Below are 17346 nucleotides of genomic sequence, written 5' to 3' on the forward strand. Positions count from 1 at the left end.
GCTGCCGTGACTAGCTGTTGAAATGATGATGCTTAGTTGTCTGTAAAAGGACAGAGAAAAGCATGTTTCACCAGGTAGGGATGTTGTGGATAAACAGAGGCCTTTCCACTCTTCCTAATTTCATAATTTTCTTATACAACTGTATAATCATTTAGGTTGGAAAAGACCTCTAAGATCATCAAGTCCAACCATTAACCCAGCACTGCTGAGTCCACCGTGAAACCACATCCCTAAGTGCCACGTCTACACCTCCCTTCAATACCTCCAGGGATGGTGACTCCACCACTTCCCTGGGCAGGCTGTTCCAATGCTTGACAAGCCTTTCAGAGAAGGAATTTTCCACAACATGGAACGTTCTTTCTGCAGAACGTCTGAGCGGGGGTGAGGCAGATGGGCAAAGTCAGTAGGACAGGTCAAGGAGCAATGTGTAAGGTGAAACTACACCCAAAACGTGAAGCTGCACAGTTCCTGTAGTAAGTACTGGTAGTTGTGACAGTCTGAAGCACCTCTGCTTTGGGCCGTGCCATGTGCAGAAGGCAGAGCTGCAGCCAGCTACTCACAGGGGCATCACCATCATCACCACAGCACCTGCCGTGTCTCCATTTTACAGTTCCAGCCCAAGTGGATCCTGCAGTCAGAAACCTCTTTTGGGAAGTAGGTGCATTTTCACATTTGTTCCAATAAAAAAAATAAAATGAAATAAAAAATAGTGATGGTTTCGGTTTGGCAAAACCCCCATAGTTCCTATTTTCTCAAACCACGTGACTTTCATCCCTCTGCCTGGAGCCAACCAAGGGCCCGCAGTTTGCTGCCATGAGTGGAAAACAACCTAGAGAGCAGCTGTCTGTCCCAACTATTTTCTGTATTTTTTTTTTCCTCCCTGTGTTGCATTCCATACACTACGCTAAAAGCATTTATGCCTCAGGCACAGCTCACACCCCCAACCACACAGCCCACTGGCACTGCCGCTTAGGCTGGGTGTACTGGAGTGCTGATCCAGCCGGGGCTGGGGCTGGTGTTTCCTGAGGAATCAGCTGGCATGACTTGCCTTGTCCCGGCCGAGGTTTCAGGTGGTGGCTGCAAAGTCACCGGGACCCCAGCTCAAATTTCCCAAGGGGATGGGGAAATTCAGCTTCTCTGGGCTCCCTGGCTGCATATTTTTCAATGCATTTAGTGAATTTCCATCTTGAGGAACCCTCATAAGAGTAAGTGATAAACCCATCCCAAATCCGCAATGCTATGAGCCTCTTGCGGCTATTTCTGCGCTGAGCCACATTTAACATGCAGTATAGAGAGGGGTCTTTCTTGGATCTAACCACGGATGAACTGGGCAGTGGTGAAGAATAAACAGTGTTAGAGTGGGAAAAAAACCATCTTAGTGAAGAGGAAGATACAGGCATAGCTGAGACATAGCGCAAATGTGAAATATTCCAAGTTTCCCTTCCCTAGAAGGACTAGAAGCAAGATTTAAATCACTGTCACCCATGGGGATCCACACAAAGATAGCCAACTGGAAGCACTGAAGAAGTAAATTATTCTATCTGAGAAGAAAAAAATTAAAGGAAGGCAATTCTCTAAATGCTAGAATTATTACAATATGCTAAACAAATATCTCTGCATTTCCAGTAAATACACAGTATATACATTGATAAGCTCTGAATTAATGGTCAATTTAACACACATGCTAAATTCTACACAAAACAAGATTCTTAATTCACTTGGGTTAATAAACATAAAATTCTGATAATTACAGATACAATAATGTCATATGAGCACTTTAAACATATGCTGTGGGAATTAAATCCTGGCTATTCCTGCCCACTAAGGACCAGTTTTTAATCTTCGATGCATGATATGTAGTAATGGATTTTACGAGTTGACTTTTTTAAATTTGATGATCAGGTTAATGAAATTTATAATGATATTTTTCACACCAAGTTCAAAATAGTAGTTAACTCCTTGGCAGAGGAATTCAGATTGGTCATGTAATGGATGTACCAGCAACTGCTGATGTGAAAGGATTAATCATCATTTTAGACTTTTATTAAATTAGATAAAATGGGATAGGCATGAATCAGAATATATAGCAATTAATCACTGGACTTTATTGAGTCTTTTAAAAATCTTATTTGCTCCTGAGTTGACAACTAATCTAGGCCATTCTGTACCAGTTTGACAAACTCTCCAGATAATGACTGTGACTAGAACATTAATAATACCATCATTTAACAAAAAATATTTATTCTCTATGTAAAGTATTTTTTTTAGCATATGTGGATGCTAAAGAAAATACCCCCATCTTGTTCATGCCACAACATTGCAATGCAGTTCATTTTTTGCTATTGAAATATTCTGCTTTATTTGGGAATTTAGTTTAATGGATAGACCAGCATGCACAGATGACCAAAGTTTCTGGTATAACAGTTAATGTAAACGGTTACAGCTATACACACTAGAATTGCTAGAAAATAAAAATTACTAAACTTCTGAAGTTTATTTATTGATCACTGAGAACCACCCCAGTTAAATTACCATAAACCTCAACATCACAACAACTACTAATCCAGCTAATAGGAATTAAGGGAGATGGAAGATACATAATAAGCATCTGGGGGATATGGAATTTATCCCATGAGTGTAGTAAAGAGCTCATAATTTAAGAGTGCCAAAACCCAAGTGCATCATGAAGGTCTTTCCTCACAAGTGACATTAATTGCATATCCCACAGATGCTTATTACATATTCTATTTATACCTCTGAGAAGAAAAATATTCGTTTAAAGTTTAAAGGTTTAGTACTGCTTAAACACAATGTAACACAGCTGTCTCATGATGTCACAGGGAATATCAAAGGCTGCAGCACAGAGTCATAATGTAAGAAATAGTTTAGACAGAAGATAAATCAGGGGATGTGTTTTGGCGTGAAGAGTCCCAGAGCTCAGATGTACAGTAAAGTAGGATGTATAACCAAGTACTTTAGCTGGGTTTGGGATTACACCATTAAAAAGGTTTTTCTTATTACAGCTATTGAAATAAGAAAAAGGAGAATTAAATCTATTTCAATTCTTTTAAACAATTTTTCAATAAGTAGCATGTCAAACCATTAATACTAATATATGAATTGCTAAGGTCAAAGATGCCATTATCTTTTCTACCTCTCAGTCTGTACAAATATAAATGTTTATAGCTTTAAAGCACACTGGTATGTTGCAAACTTTCTATAAGAACTGGTTATATTTTCTTCTGTTGACTGATTAGTCTTTCGTGATTTCTCTCACAGGTAAGTAAAACAACGAGAATTCTCTGATTCAGGATGCCCCATATACTTCTACCTAACTGTACTTGCATTAGTAAAAAAACCCCAAACCTGATATTAATGGTTTTGCACATCATTCCCACATGTACCAGTTAGGAAAAACGGAATGAACTGCAAGGCCCAAGCTAAACTCTAACAGCTCACACAACATTTACTGATAAAAGCTGTAAACAACTAAAGAGTGTGCTTAGATGTTGTGTGGAATTTTGATTTAAACACTGTAAAAATATTGAATATAAAACATATTACACAGTTCTGCTGCTACACTGCACATGTGGGTATATGTACAGATTTACACAAAGTACCAAAATATTTTTTACTAACTTTTACACTTCTGCTAATAAAAACCTGGTAGCATTACTGGTAGGATTAATAGCAATCAGAAGCAGGGGGAGTTTCACTATCCTGTAGTTTATTACATTATATTGTGAATTTAAAACACAGAAAAAATGAAATTTCTTTTCTCTCTCCCCTTTCTCAATACCAAGAGCAAAAGATATTGTTTGTGTGGCATTCGAAGAACATTTTATTGGACACTTTTTCAGATTCCAAGGACATAAAATGTATGAAAGGTAATCAAAGGAAGTATACTAACATGGTCCTAATTTCAAACATGGTGACAAAAAGTAAAGAAAAGCAGACCATTAGAAGTGACAGATGACAGTGTAAAGGTCTATGATAAGCAATGTTCTTTCATGGACTTCTCAAGCAGATGTTATATCGGGTAATGACACTTTGCTTCTCTGAAATTTGGGAAGAACTACTGTTCTGCGGCCAAAACATTAAATAATGAGTAGCAAAGTCTAGTTGCATCCACTGCCTTTTTTCCTTATGAACAGTGCTATCTGGAAATTCAAGGGAGTCACCACTGGAAGTTGATCTCAAGCTGCAAATGGTATGTTAAGAGTGTTTTCAGAGGAAGAAAATAGGAGTACCCCTGGCTTTCTGTAAAAATTCAAATATGACTCATTCACTGATTTCAAAACATGTATTGGAAACCGGCTCTTAGTCTTGTCTGCTTTTGTTCTTTTTCAGTAGACCAATTCTATTTTGCAATGCTGTGCACAGATTTTCTCTTCTTGCTGTATCTGTGGAGCCTTCATGCTAAGTTATGTAACTTAACCCTTTAGGGCCTTGTGCTATTACATTTAGTATGAGGAGTGATGAAGTAGTCTCCCCATTTTTACAGCATTAGTTTTGGTGAAATAATTCTATTCTTAGAAATGTTTTTCAAACATCATTTCTCATGCTTTACCTAGACTAAAATATTGTGAATTCATACAATATGCAAAAGTTACACAAAATTGTGCACCCTAATTAACAGCACTACACTTGAGCAACCTGTTCCTGTGACCTGTGTTAATGGATTTTATTTTTCAGATATGGACGGCTTGCTTTAATATTTCATAGGATACTCTTAAAAATTCTTGCTCAAAACCACATCAGAACCAGAAAAGATACTCAAGGCATGCACCTATTTGGAACAAGGTTTTTTTTTAATTGATGAAGCTTCTACAACTCTAGCAAGATGTTGGAAAAAGGTTCACAAGGTCAGAAAACTACTATCCAGCTCACCCAGTTAAAAGTTAGGACAGACCGTTGGATTATTTTCAGGGCAGGATCTTTTCCTGTTGCACAGACTTCCAACGCTGTCATGTATCTTTCCAACTCAAGAACTCCCAATAAAACAACTGCCAGAGAAGATTTAGAATATATAACCAGAACTATATAGGTTGCCTGCAGAATTCCCCACTTTTCCACCCCAGCCCCGTCAGCTCAGTCTGAGTAACATCTGGTTAGACTGAAGAGTGGGTAGAACACTGTCCATAGGGGTAGAAAAGGCTATCCAAAAACTATGCTTGGTATCTGAAGTGGAAACAAGAGGAAGACTGACTTGACTACCTGGTGAACTATTACTTTGGTGGGGAGAAAAGGCAAAAAGGAAGCATTCTTCCCAATGCTGACACTATACTGCCTTTCATTTTCCCAATTAACTGCATTCTACTGGGCAATCAGATGCCTTTAGAGAAAATGCGGACGGGCCGTATTCCTACAGAATTACCATTTCACTAATTTTCAACAACATTTTCATTAGGGATGAACTGTGGTTTCGGGATATAATTTTCTGCTAAAACTAAGGACTCAGATGAAAATGACCCCAAAGAGGTAGATGATTAACATGTCCTCCTAGGCCAAGAGAGATTTAGACTGAAGAGTGTGTATCCCTGAAGTTGTCATCCCACATCTTAAGGCAGTTCACTGATTATTGCTTTTTTCTCAAATGCCATTCCTTATCATCATTCTCCCCATCTATAAAAATCCAAAATGGCCTAGTTTGTTCTGACATGGAATAATGAAAATGTATGAAAAACTCAGTTTTTTAAATGCAATTTATCTCCTCTGCTTCCAACAGGCCTATGTTATGCATTTAAGTATTTCATGGTAATTTTTTTAAAGATTTCAAACAAAATCATCTTATCTGCACAAACCCACTAGATCCCAGTTGTGGTAACTTCTAGATTTTACAATTTAGGCATTAAATTGTGTTTACTATCTCTTGCTATTGCTCTTGTTGAGGCTCTTCTTTGCATTCTAGCAGAGGCTCCTCTTTCTGCGGCTCTTTTTTATGTGTATCAAGATAATGCAAAAGATTCTGAGGGTGAACTTCAGTCTGTATTAGTCATCAGACTACCTTTGGATACTGACTTTTATCTCAAGGACCAACGACAGGATGATCTTTCCATGCTGGATGGTGCACGTGATTCTCTTCATTACTTCATTATAATTTCTAGAAGTATGTCTTCACAGGAAAATAAAGGGCTTGTTAGTCACATGTGTTTGCATGTACCATACTAACTTGACTCAGACAGACTACGTAATAATAAGCAGTGAGGATGAAGCGCTGGTTAACCAAACCATGAAATATCCACAGGCCTGGATTCTACAGGAAATGCTTTGGTTACTAGCAAATGCTTAAGTCCAAAGTGCTGTATTTTGCCTCCTAACATCATGTCAACACAGATGTGTTAGCACAGTTCCATTTTCCATACTTGATATGTGGCTAGAGTAGAACTTCTCCATACATTGTTCTCCTTTTACATTTAACAGCTATTGTCCATATAAGTAAAAGAAAAAAAAAGACAAAGACAGCCTTCCAAACTTCCCTCTACATATTCCCACTACATTCATCACAGATTTCAGAGGATGCTAATTCTATTGAAATCCACTGGTCTTTAAGTCTACTTATGGTTGGATGCCACCAGACTTTTTTTTAAGGGTATGTGACAAAAGTAAAAATGGAAGCTTTCCACCTGTTTCCTTCCCAGATAAAGATAATTCCCCGTATTTTATATGGGAAGCACATCACCTGCACGAAGAAGCAACAAAATGACAAATCTGCATTCCATCCTCACAGACATCCAGTACTACTCATTATCATTTCAGCATATAATTAGGCAGCAAGAGAGTAAAACTCTGACGAACACTTTTGACACCTCAACCAATCCTTCATTCTGTTTATAGAGTGGGCTTTTACATTATTTATATGTTAAAATCTTAAGTCAAAGGTATGACTAAAATAGTCATATTTGTGACAGTTGGGTAAAAGGATAAAATCAGAAGTTCATCACACTGTAATTTTCAACCTAATACACAAAAAGACGCAGCACAAAATCAAATCTACATTTTTTTCGATCAATTTGCTAGAAAGCTTTTTCGAGAAACTCAACAATGAGGAACAGATACCTATCATTTAAGAACATGAAAGGGTGAGTAGCCTCACCTCAAAAGAGAAAAACTCTAGCTTCTAGAGTTAATCAGGATTTGCTCGCTGCCTGAAGGTAAGACACCTACCGTGATCTTCAAGGATTGTCCTAATTTATTTGCACAGAGGAAGTAAGTTGAATTAGTAAATCGCAGTACAACTGGTATGTCAACAGTAGGTGAGGCAATCCCTGTCTGCATCAAAATACACTGTAGCTTTCTACAGTAGATCTAGATGTGTTTCAGTTTGTCACCTAACTTTCAACTTAGAGGTTCCTTCTTACAATACCTTTTTCAGTCTGCAAGATAGAATTCATAGTAAATTCTTCAGATGTCTGAGTCAGCCCCCAAAAGTTCCATCTAAAAATTCAGTAGACTGTATCTCTTAATTTGTGGGACCAACAGTGGACAGTAACCTTTCTTAAAAAGGCTTGTTCATCTGGCATTAAATCCTTAACAAGCTCTCTACTGATAGACAAGCTGGGCTATATGTTCCATTTAAATCTGTTTTATAGATAATGCTTTGTTTAAAGTCAAACTGAAAATAATTACTGGAAAATATCAGCAATTCCAGATACTAAGTTCAGGATTAATTTGGTCCTGGACATTCAAATGAGAATTATTACATTGTTCAGAAAGAGTTTATATTTGCTTAGTCATAGCCATTGCTAGCTACTCACTTATTTTAATAGCAAGGTCAGATTTTGGTGGTTCCCCTACTATAGGCACAATAGCTCAAAGTTGCTTTCATTATAATTGCTGTCCAATTGATTGATGACACTGGATTAAAAGCTACAGAGGAACTGTAATGGGTTTGGACCATGTCATATATTATCTCATTTATTTTCGTTGAAGTGTGAGAATCCAAAATAAACTCAGGCGTCCTGAATGATCTGTAAAGTTCTCCTTAGCAAGACTGATCTTTGATCTACCTTTTCTGTAGATCATGAAGGGTTCTTATGCTTGTGAGTAGTAGGATTTTTTTTTATTGGATACAATGATGATGATTTATGTTCTGTTACTACACAGGTAAAATTCTTTAAATTCTTCCTCCAGAAATCAATTTGATTATGGAAAAGAATACTGCCTGGTACCATAATGGCATGGGCAAGAAACTAAAACAGGTGGATGCCCCACAGCAGTGCTCATAGCAAAGCAACTAAGAATAGTAATAGTGGAGCAGCACATCTGCTGTTGACTTTACTGTAACATAACCTTTCCAATGCTATCTTCAAATCTACACTCATGTCTGGTTTCCCTGCAACTTAGTTTGTATCCTCTTTCTTTTTTTATTTCTTTGCTTCATGAGATAGGCTTCTTCCTGAAGTATAATGGTGGTATCAGCCTAAAGGGCTGAAACTGCATCCCGAACCGCAGTAGGCAGTATGTCTGTCTGATTGATCATCGCAAAGTGGAGTGGCAGCAGGAGGCAAAGTCATTGGAGCTGAATGTTCTGAGAAGGCCGTTTTTGCACTGAGATTAGGTTACCATGAAATATTTACGCTCACTTCTGCATGTGCTTTATTGTCTGTTGGATGAAAGAGTTTGCTTTACCAAAATAATAGTCATCACTGTTATGATGCACAAGCTAGTGAGTTTATGCCAACAGTTCATTTTTGTTCTTAAATAAAGCTTTTTATGCTTATGCCTTGTCATTATCTTTCTGTGTATTATTTCTATACAACTGTACCCTATATATTTACATGACCTGGCTGTACTTATTGTACACTGTTCTATGAGAAATTCATTTGATGCAATATAATTCACCCTCAGTACATAAAATAAACTAGTAATAATGATATTATATGGGACTTTTCCAACTGATTCACATTTTCAGTGAAATGTAAAAGAAGCCCCCTATTACAAATTACTTTAAATGGAAGAAAATGTCCTGAAATACAGGTATATGAAGATTTTCCTTAAATCCTGTTTTTCCAAGTTGAGAGCACAACCTGCTTAATTTGTCACTGCAAAGACTGTCCACTGCAGAAAGTGCAGAATGGTTTTGCAATAATTATTTTGTACTTTAACATAAATTAGATGTAAGGGTCAAGGAAATTAACATCAGAGTACCATTTAATCTAGGACATTAATCATTGTTAACTCATCTAATTTTACAATTAAACTGAATATTCAATCTGTCAACCCTTCAGAGTATCCAGTCTTCTTGTTCAATCTTAGAATTTTTTTGTTTTTATTTAGATAAAAGTTTATTACCAGGAAGCATGTCACTGAACTGTTGATGTAATCAATTCAATTTTATTTCCAAGCCATTCTTGTACTTTACTTTACAAAGTACAAAATTAGATACGATTAGATAATTAATATAGTTTGGTTAGACTGTACACTATTCACAGTGCTAACAGGAACATAAAACAATGTTATTCTCTAAAACATTATCTTGGGGTCCAACAACAAGCTAGAGACATGGCAAAGAAAGAAGAGTGAAGAATGATAATGCACAAAGCCTTTATCTCTGTATTGCTGGTTCCATTTCGGCTGGTATTAATAGCAGCTGAATAATTATCACAGGGATAAGCAGCAGCTGACTGCAAGTGAATGAAAGTACGGTTTCACAAAATTTCCAGCTACAGAAATTCCTGTGGTAAGGCTGCTACTGTTTATGACACCAAGTTGAACAACCAGAGCACAGAAATATGGCATAGCCAGGACCCCAGTATACCTTGCTATACCTAACAGGGTTCTCTTCCTGATCAGCAATGAAATGAGATAGGCTGGTAATGTGAAGTCTGTTCTCTTATGCCCTCTGGAAGATAAGGTAATTTACTGCCTTGAGCTAAAACTTCAAAACATAAACTACCCAGAGAAAAGACTTCTCAACTGGCAGCACCTCCCAGCATGCAGCCTGGCACACCTGACTGAGGCTAATGACACTGCAGTTTGCAGAGGACTAACTGAGGAAGAAAAAACAAAGATTTTTCACATGGATATGATAAACACACTGAGTATACTTTTCCACAAAACCAGGATACAATCACTGCACTACTGGGCAGCAACCAGAACTAATGAGTCGTGCCACACTTACTGCATAATTTCAGGAGGAGTATAACCACATTTTATTTTAGTGGACAGTTTCTGATCATGGAAATGTACAACCCAGTAGGGTACCTGACCTCCCAGCAGAACAAGTTTTGCTAGTGTTTGAAAAATAGAAAGAAGTATTTGTAAACATCAAAGGATGGAATCAACTGTATGAAAATACAAAGAATTGTTTCTACCTTGCCACAGAAGGTTATAGAAGGATGCAAAGTATAGAATACTATATTTTTAAATAAGTAAACTGTATAACTTGTTCAGTTTAGGGGAGACTGCCATTAAACACAAGCCTTTTGTTGATCCTTTTCTCCAGGAATGTCATAATATCTTTTGAGAGAAGATCCCAGTCTTCCTTCTACCATTTGTATATTTTTTGAGTGATATCAAGGCTGACAGATGAATATTTATTATTGGGAAATCCAACAAACTTCAGCAAAACAATAACAAAACCTCACATGAATTCTTCACTTGGGTTAGGTTTAGCAATTATTAATAACCTATCTTGTTTAAGAAATGCTGTTTCTAGTTCAAGAAATGCTAAATAAAGGAAAAGATCCAGCATCTGAGACTGTCAGCTGGCTTACTACTGGAAATTACTACTCTGAAGCATTCAGACAACATTAAAGGTGAGAATAATACAACACAGTTATGTTCCTTTCCCTTTCTTTTTCTCCTGTTCTCTATATTAAATCAGAAATCAAAGAAGGATATGACCTCACAGGCAACCTACTTTTCTCTTCTGCCAGTGGAGACTCCATCTCTATGATACTACCCATTTCCGAGAGCTTTTCAAAGACTGTCTTTAAAATATTCTGATGGTTTTTCCTTTGTTAATTTTGATATATTATGTTACAGTCTAACAGTTTCCTGTTAGTAAGGTTTTCCTGATAGTCAGCCTGGAGCTTTCCCTCATAATTCATTCTCTTAACTGTAAATTTCTTTATTCAGATTCAGTTCTATTTATGCCACACCAGACTGCATCGTTCTTCTGTTATTATAATGTTATGTTTGAGCTAAAGTATAATTTTTTCTTTCAACTATTTCTCTAACTGAAAGGCAAAATCTTAAACTAAAGTGAATACCTACAGTACAAATTATTTTTGCCCCAAAATATCTGTTGGCAAATTTCTGAGGTTTTATTTTCTGTTTGTTTTCATGAGCCTTCATAAAAAAGAAACACAGTCTTTTTGTTTTTCTTGATATTTATACTGCGTACTTATTCATTACTACCCCGAAGATCATTAGGGATGCTTGCTTTCTCTTCCAGATTAGTGAAGATATTAAGAAAATACACAACACTACACTATGCAAAAAATATTGTAATAGGACAATCTGTCCTCCTCGTACTTTTAATACTTTGAGTTTACTTGGCTTATTTTTCCTCTCCCTGTAACGTATATCTATAAAATCTATTTAAGTAAGTTTTGTAGAATTACATTTATCTTCCTAATATAAGTTATTAATAAATCCAGGACCACTACTTGGTCTTAGTTCAACTCTTCTCTTGAGAGTATACTATGTTGCAGCATTCTTTCATTTTATGGTAACATAAAATTAGACTTCAGTGTTAAGTATTGCAGTTATGGCCTGACATTTACACAGTCATCTTTTCCTTCCTTTTCCACATTTTCTATTGAGTTGTTATATTTAATCCACAATTACATTTAGAAATTCACACCTATAAATGATTTTTTTTCACTTAAAGCAAAGCCAATCTTACTTTAAATCACTGTAAAAAATAATTAAAAAAGTGTCATTTTTCTGTCACTGCAACTGCACATATGGCTTGCCAACTCCTTAAGGAATGATCAAATTGAATCAAATGTCTAAAATTCCAAACAATGAAGGCAAAATTTTCCTTCAAAATCACAGTCAATTCATAGTTACTCATGGTTTGTCCAAGTTGCACACTCTGTATTGACCCAGACTGACTACAGCAGCCGTAAGTGGTTTGGATTCAATGCAGCATAAACACATGGATAAGGCCACATGCAAAGTCACACCTGGCCCAATAAGCCCCCCTGGAATGGGAGTACACAAGCAGTTGACTGGAGATGAAGCAGCTTAATGGACAAAGAACTACTGGGGATTACTTTGTACACAGACAATTGATTATATCCGTGCCTTAACTTTCTACATGCCCCTCTACTCCACCCATATTACCAGTACCCAAACCCCGATTATCACAACAGGGAAAAGTTCACTGATATTGAACTGGTGATAAAATTAGGTAAATAAACTGCTTAATGCTAATAATTTTTTTGTGTCCTATTATCCCATTTGTTCTCATAGGAAAACTATAGGTAGACTGTGTACTTGATTCAGTACGTAAATACAGACTACGACGGGAGTCTTCATCCGGGGTCTCAAATACGTAGCTGAATGGACCTTAGCTGCTCTGGGAATGTCACTGTCACAAATAAAACAGTGGGGTGTTACTTATTGTAATGCTGCAAATCAAATAAGGTCTAAGAGGTAATTGTTTTTAGTCCCATTCCTCTAATGCAAAATTTAAGGGGAAAAATGTCCTAATATAATGAAACAAAAAAAAAGAAGCAATTAAATTAAATAATGTTTTGCAAACACTTACAGGCCATAAATCTGTGGAGCAATTTCCAGTCGGTTCAAATGCATGTACAGCTCAATATCATGTTTCTTCAGCAGATGATCCTGAATTTGGTTTACCTTTGCTACAATAGCGATAGATGGGCCTAAGTCCTGTGGCCTTGCAAATGGCATAGGTGTAATCATCACATCTTTCTCCTGCAGACACAGAAAAGAGTGGGAAAAAAAAGAACATCCCATGAAGACTTATTCTCTAAAGGGATTGTGTACAAGAGATTTGGTTTGTTGCAATCAGTGGCTTCCAAATAAACACAGTAATAACTCACTTCTTTTAAAACAAAAGAGGAATCTGAAGTATCCGCTTCTGTGGAAGGTATTGTGGGATTCCCCTTCCCAGGAATGTCAAGGAGTGCCCCTCATTTCTGCACATCAATTTTTACATGCATGCTTTACTTTTCATGCTCAGACAAAGTGTTGACAGCTTTATTTTAGCTTTAATATCAGCAGTCTGAGTAAGTCCAGAACAAAGCAGATGAACGGTAACTCAGTAGAGAATATATGCCCTCAGAGGACAATAAATTGCATATCAAATAGGAAATAACTTCTTTTCAAACAATCCTTTCTAAACAGGCTTCCCTTGCTCAGAATATCTGATGGTTGTACCTCAAAATCTACACAGCTTTGATAAAGCATTAGAAAATTTTTAAAAGAAAAAAGAAATTGAACAATGAGATGAACCTGATGGTTAGAAGGCAGTTGGTTGGACCTATGGGTTGTGCAAACTGATCTACATGATCTACAATATGACACACACCAAGTGAAAACTAGTGGAGTATTAGCATCCTTGAACATTATACTGCTTTAAATTTGTTCTTCTTGCAAAAGAGCGAAGAATTACTGAAAACGAGACAGAACACTAGAAAGAAATGCAGCAAGTAATGAACGGATCTGAACAGGAAACATGCAAAAAGGAGGATGAGAAATAAAAAAGAACAAGTCAAACCTATCAAGAGAAGGATAAGGGAACAAGGAAATAGAGAATTAAGCTGTCGGAAACAATGTTAAAGCTATAAAAGAGGAAAAATGGGAACAGTAAGAAGAGAAGATTTTTACAAAGACTTTGTTGCATTTTGTCATCATGACTTTGTTGCATTTTGTTATCATAACTTCTGACCCCAAACCTCCACTTTAAAAAACAGTTTTGTTTTTCTACCCTTCTGCTCAGTATATGGACAGAGAAGCATTATCAATCTCCAAGGGTTAATAATTTCAGAAGACTTCATTCCAGTTTAAACTGTTGAAAGATAAATTCACTTGGTTTGATACAGCAAAAAGAGCATTATTTTTAACATTCAATAACAAAGAAAAATTTTTGTCATATGAACTATCCTCAAGGTTGTTTCCTTTGGTTATGGTCCCTTTTCAACCCCATTCTCTCCATATCAGCATGTTAGGAAACAGGAAGAAACATACCCATATTTCAAAATCATTCACAACACGGTTTAACAGTCAAGTGGGCAGTGAACATTTAATAATTTCTACCAAAACAGCCCATTATTTATGTTGCTCTCCTCTGCTTGAAATACTTTTTGTTAATTATTACATTTCTGTACTGCAGAAAATATGGTATGATGCTGAGCAGTGATTTCAGGTAAAATGTTTCTATTTAAGGATCTGATTGATTATAAATTGTATCTTAAAATCTGCTTAATTGTTGCATTGCTATGGCAATTGCAGCAAAGGGACTGATCTGTCTATTATAGTATGGTGGTTTTGCCATGCTATTGTGGTACCAGGACATATTCATTTAAGATGCTCTAGCAAATCTCTTGACAAAAGCTCCCTCATACTGTCAAATAAAGCTCACTGAAATGGCACGCATTCATTTAAAAATCTTTGCTGTTCTAACAAATCAGAATTTAAAATAAACCATCTAGCATCTCAGAGGCTAATAAGCAATGTTGCTACTTAGATAAACACTGAAGTTCTTCACAGCTGCAGGTATGTTAAGAAAGGATATTTCTCCTACTTTCTTTTTTAAATTATTCTATTAACTTCTTTATTATCAAGTCAGGCAACCTTCTTTCTCCTTTGATTTTTATTTCTCCATTGTATGGCTATTTCCTATAGTTTCAGACTCATTTAGTTTCATGGTCATACGCTAGAATGCCAAATACTGAAAATGGGTATCTGCTAATCTCCTATTCAGAAACCCACTCTTAAAGTATGATATGATAACGTTACCTTAATGTTAAATGCCAGTCTACAGTAATTTTTTGCATAAGCACATCAATTTATCTTTGAAACTAATCATAGAAGTCTGTAACTCTACAGATTCGTACACTATATTCTATCAGTGGCGCTCATCTGTGGTATGAACTTTATTCTGGTTTATTTGAGTTAGACTTTAACTTCACCTTGGCCACTGCATGCATTTGTAACTCTGATGACTCAAAAGATCTATGTATTTAAGCTTTACTTGAATATACAGAACCTTGTATGAAAATCTCAACATCAAAATCTCTCTACTTATTTGAACCTGTAATGTGAGATGACTAGCTAGTGACTCAGATTAGTCTTTACATCATTAGTTGCCTGTGGCTTTAAAGCCATCTTTACAACATTACAAGACAGACTATTAAACACTGGCTCAAGTGTCAAAAGATTCTGAATATTGAAACTAATGCAAGCTTCCTCTGTGCCAAAACTGGAGTTATTTGTCACTTGCAGCATTTGTGCACCTTGGCATAATGCAGCACTGACACATTGCTGACTGTCAGACTGACTGACTATCAAACACAGCTAAGTGCATCCAATAGTATATGCTGGCTTGCCATTTTTAAAAATACGAGATAAGTAAATGGTATCCATCAAAATGCAGTTTATCAGCATCTCAGAAATTAACCCCATTAACAGAAATCTTCAAAGCATGACAGAATCTGTGAGGACAGCAGCTGCAACCAATAACAAAGCCTTGCCTGTCCGTGCCTCCTGATTCGGTGCACTCTACCAAGAGCTCGGTGGATGACTAGAGTGCAACGATGTCATGTCCATTGTCTCCTCTCATGCAATTTGGTTGAGAAAATGACAATACCTCTAGTAAGTTGAAACTGCTCCAAAAAATCACATAGCTGGTGTGAAACAAACAGCCCAAACAGAAAGATGCTCAAATAAACTAATACAGCCAAGCTGCCAAAATGTTTAACTAGAAATGACTCACAATGCCTGTGCCTAAAGCACAAAAGCCAAGTGGACATGATACCCTGCCCATACTCACTATATATTAATTTGCCACATGAGAGGAAACACTCTTTTTCTTTTTGTGAGCTTCTAAGTCTTGGAAAAAATTTGAGTGCATGTGTTTAGTCATCTATTCCTAACACGAAATATAAATGATCAATCCCAAAAGAATGAGGTTCACAATAAAAAGAGAAAAAGAGGGACGGCTCAGAATGTGCTACATCGTTTATAGGACAGCGCCAGATTCACCTCTATGAACAGTTCAAATATGAATACCAGTGAAATGAGTCTGAAAAAATTAGGTAAGTATTAAGAACAAAGTCACGAAATCCTGCCCCAAAACATTACCTATCACAACACAAACTGGAATGGCTAGTAGTCAATACTAATACAATTTATATATTCATGCATTTTGGAAACAAATGCTACAGTAGTAAAGAGAGGCTAGGACATAGAACAAGTATAAACCATGGACAGATTTCTCTCATTAACCACTAGGGAATAGAGAAGCTGGAGAAGCTCCTCTAATGGCATTTGGGAGTAATGGAACCAACTGTTAGAGGCTATAAAATGTAACATGTCTCTCAGAGCACATGCTTTCATTGCTTCCTTTGTGAAGATTCAGACTTTATTATGTAGCTAACCCTCAAAGTCATGATTGTAAAAGGCATATGTACAAGAAAGAATTATTAAAGATTATACATGTTTGCAAAGAACAAGAACAAACAACTAGATTTTAATCCATTATCTTTGCATTGTTAATTTTTTATGCCATGAAAGGACTGGAAAGGGCAATGTAAACTTTCACCTTCTACCCAAGTACTGCAAATCTGTAAGCAGACCTAGTTATTGCCTGGAATAAAATTCAACCTCAAACTCTACCACCTCTGTCACAGAAATTGTAACAAATACATTTGAATACACTGAATTTTGAAAAGCTACACTCAGAGAAACATCTCACAGCCTCATCATTGAAATAAAAGTGACTATGTAGTAAGTTCATAACATTTGTATCTCATATGCTTTTTCCCTAGCTATTGAGAATTATATGAAAATGCAAATAGTAATTTATAAGTGTAGATAGCTTAGGCCAAGATGCCAATGCTCCACAGCTACTAAAATATACACACAGATATATTTACATATTTAAGGAAAACAGATGTTTTTATGTAGGTCTTGGGTGAACATCTTTTTCTTCAATAGACTGGCAAAACCACCATTCAAACTAGTACTCCCTAATTACAGCTTGCAAATACAGGTTTTGGTGCACATATACAGACATCCAAACCCAAATAAGTTCCTATTAGTTTTTTGTTAACTCTAGATACCTACCCCACCATCTATGTACAAAATGCTGAAAATGAATCAAGCTGAAACTAATTTTGGAGGCCAACTCTTTTAGAATAT

General features: G+C 36.4%; 1 protein-coding gene across 4 annotated transcripts in view; it reads right to left on the reverse strand.

The window, feature by feature from the left end:
- TBC1D5 (TBC1 domain family member 5) overlaps window positions 1–17346 on the reverse strand; it is a 289248-nt gene that overhangs the window by 107206 nt on the left and 164696 nt on the right. For all 4 annotated transcript variants that reach the window (XM_027675357.1, XM_027675359.1, XM_027675356.1 and 1 more), the window contains one exon: window positions 12725–12897. In XM_027675357.1, coding sequence (XP_027531158.1) covers window positions 12725–12897 — 173 coding nt within the window. The remainder of the gene's footprint in view (window positions 1–12724; window positions 12898–17346) is intronic.

Source organism: Neopelma chrysocephalum, unplaced genomic scaffold, assembly GCF_003984885.1.
Source record: "Neopelma chrysocephalum unplaced genomic scaffold, ASM398488v2 Primary Assembly neopelma1_26, whole genome shotgun sequence".
In the NCBI taxonomy this organism is placed as follows: Eukaryota; Metazoa; Chordata; class Aves; order Passeriformes; family Pipridae; genus Neopelma; species Neopelma chrysocephalum.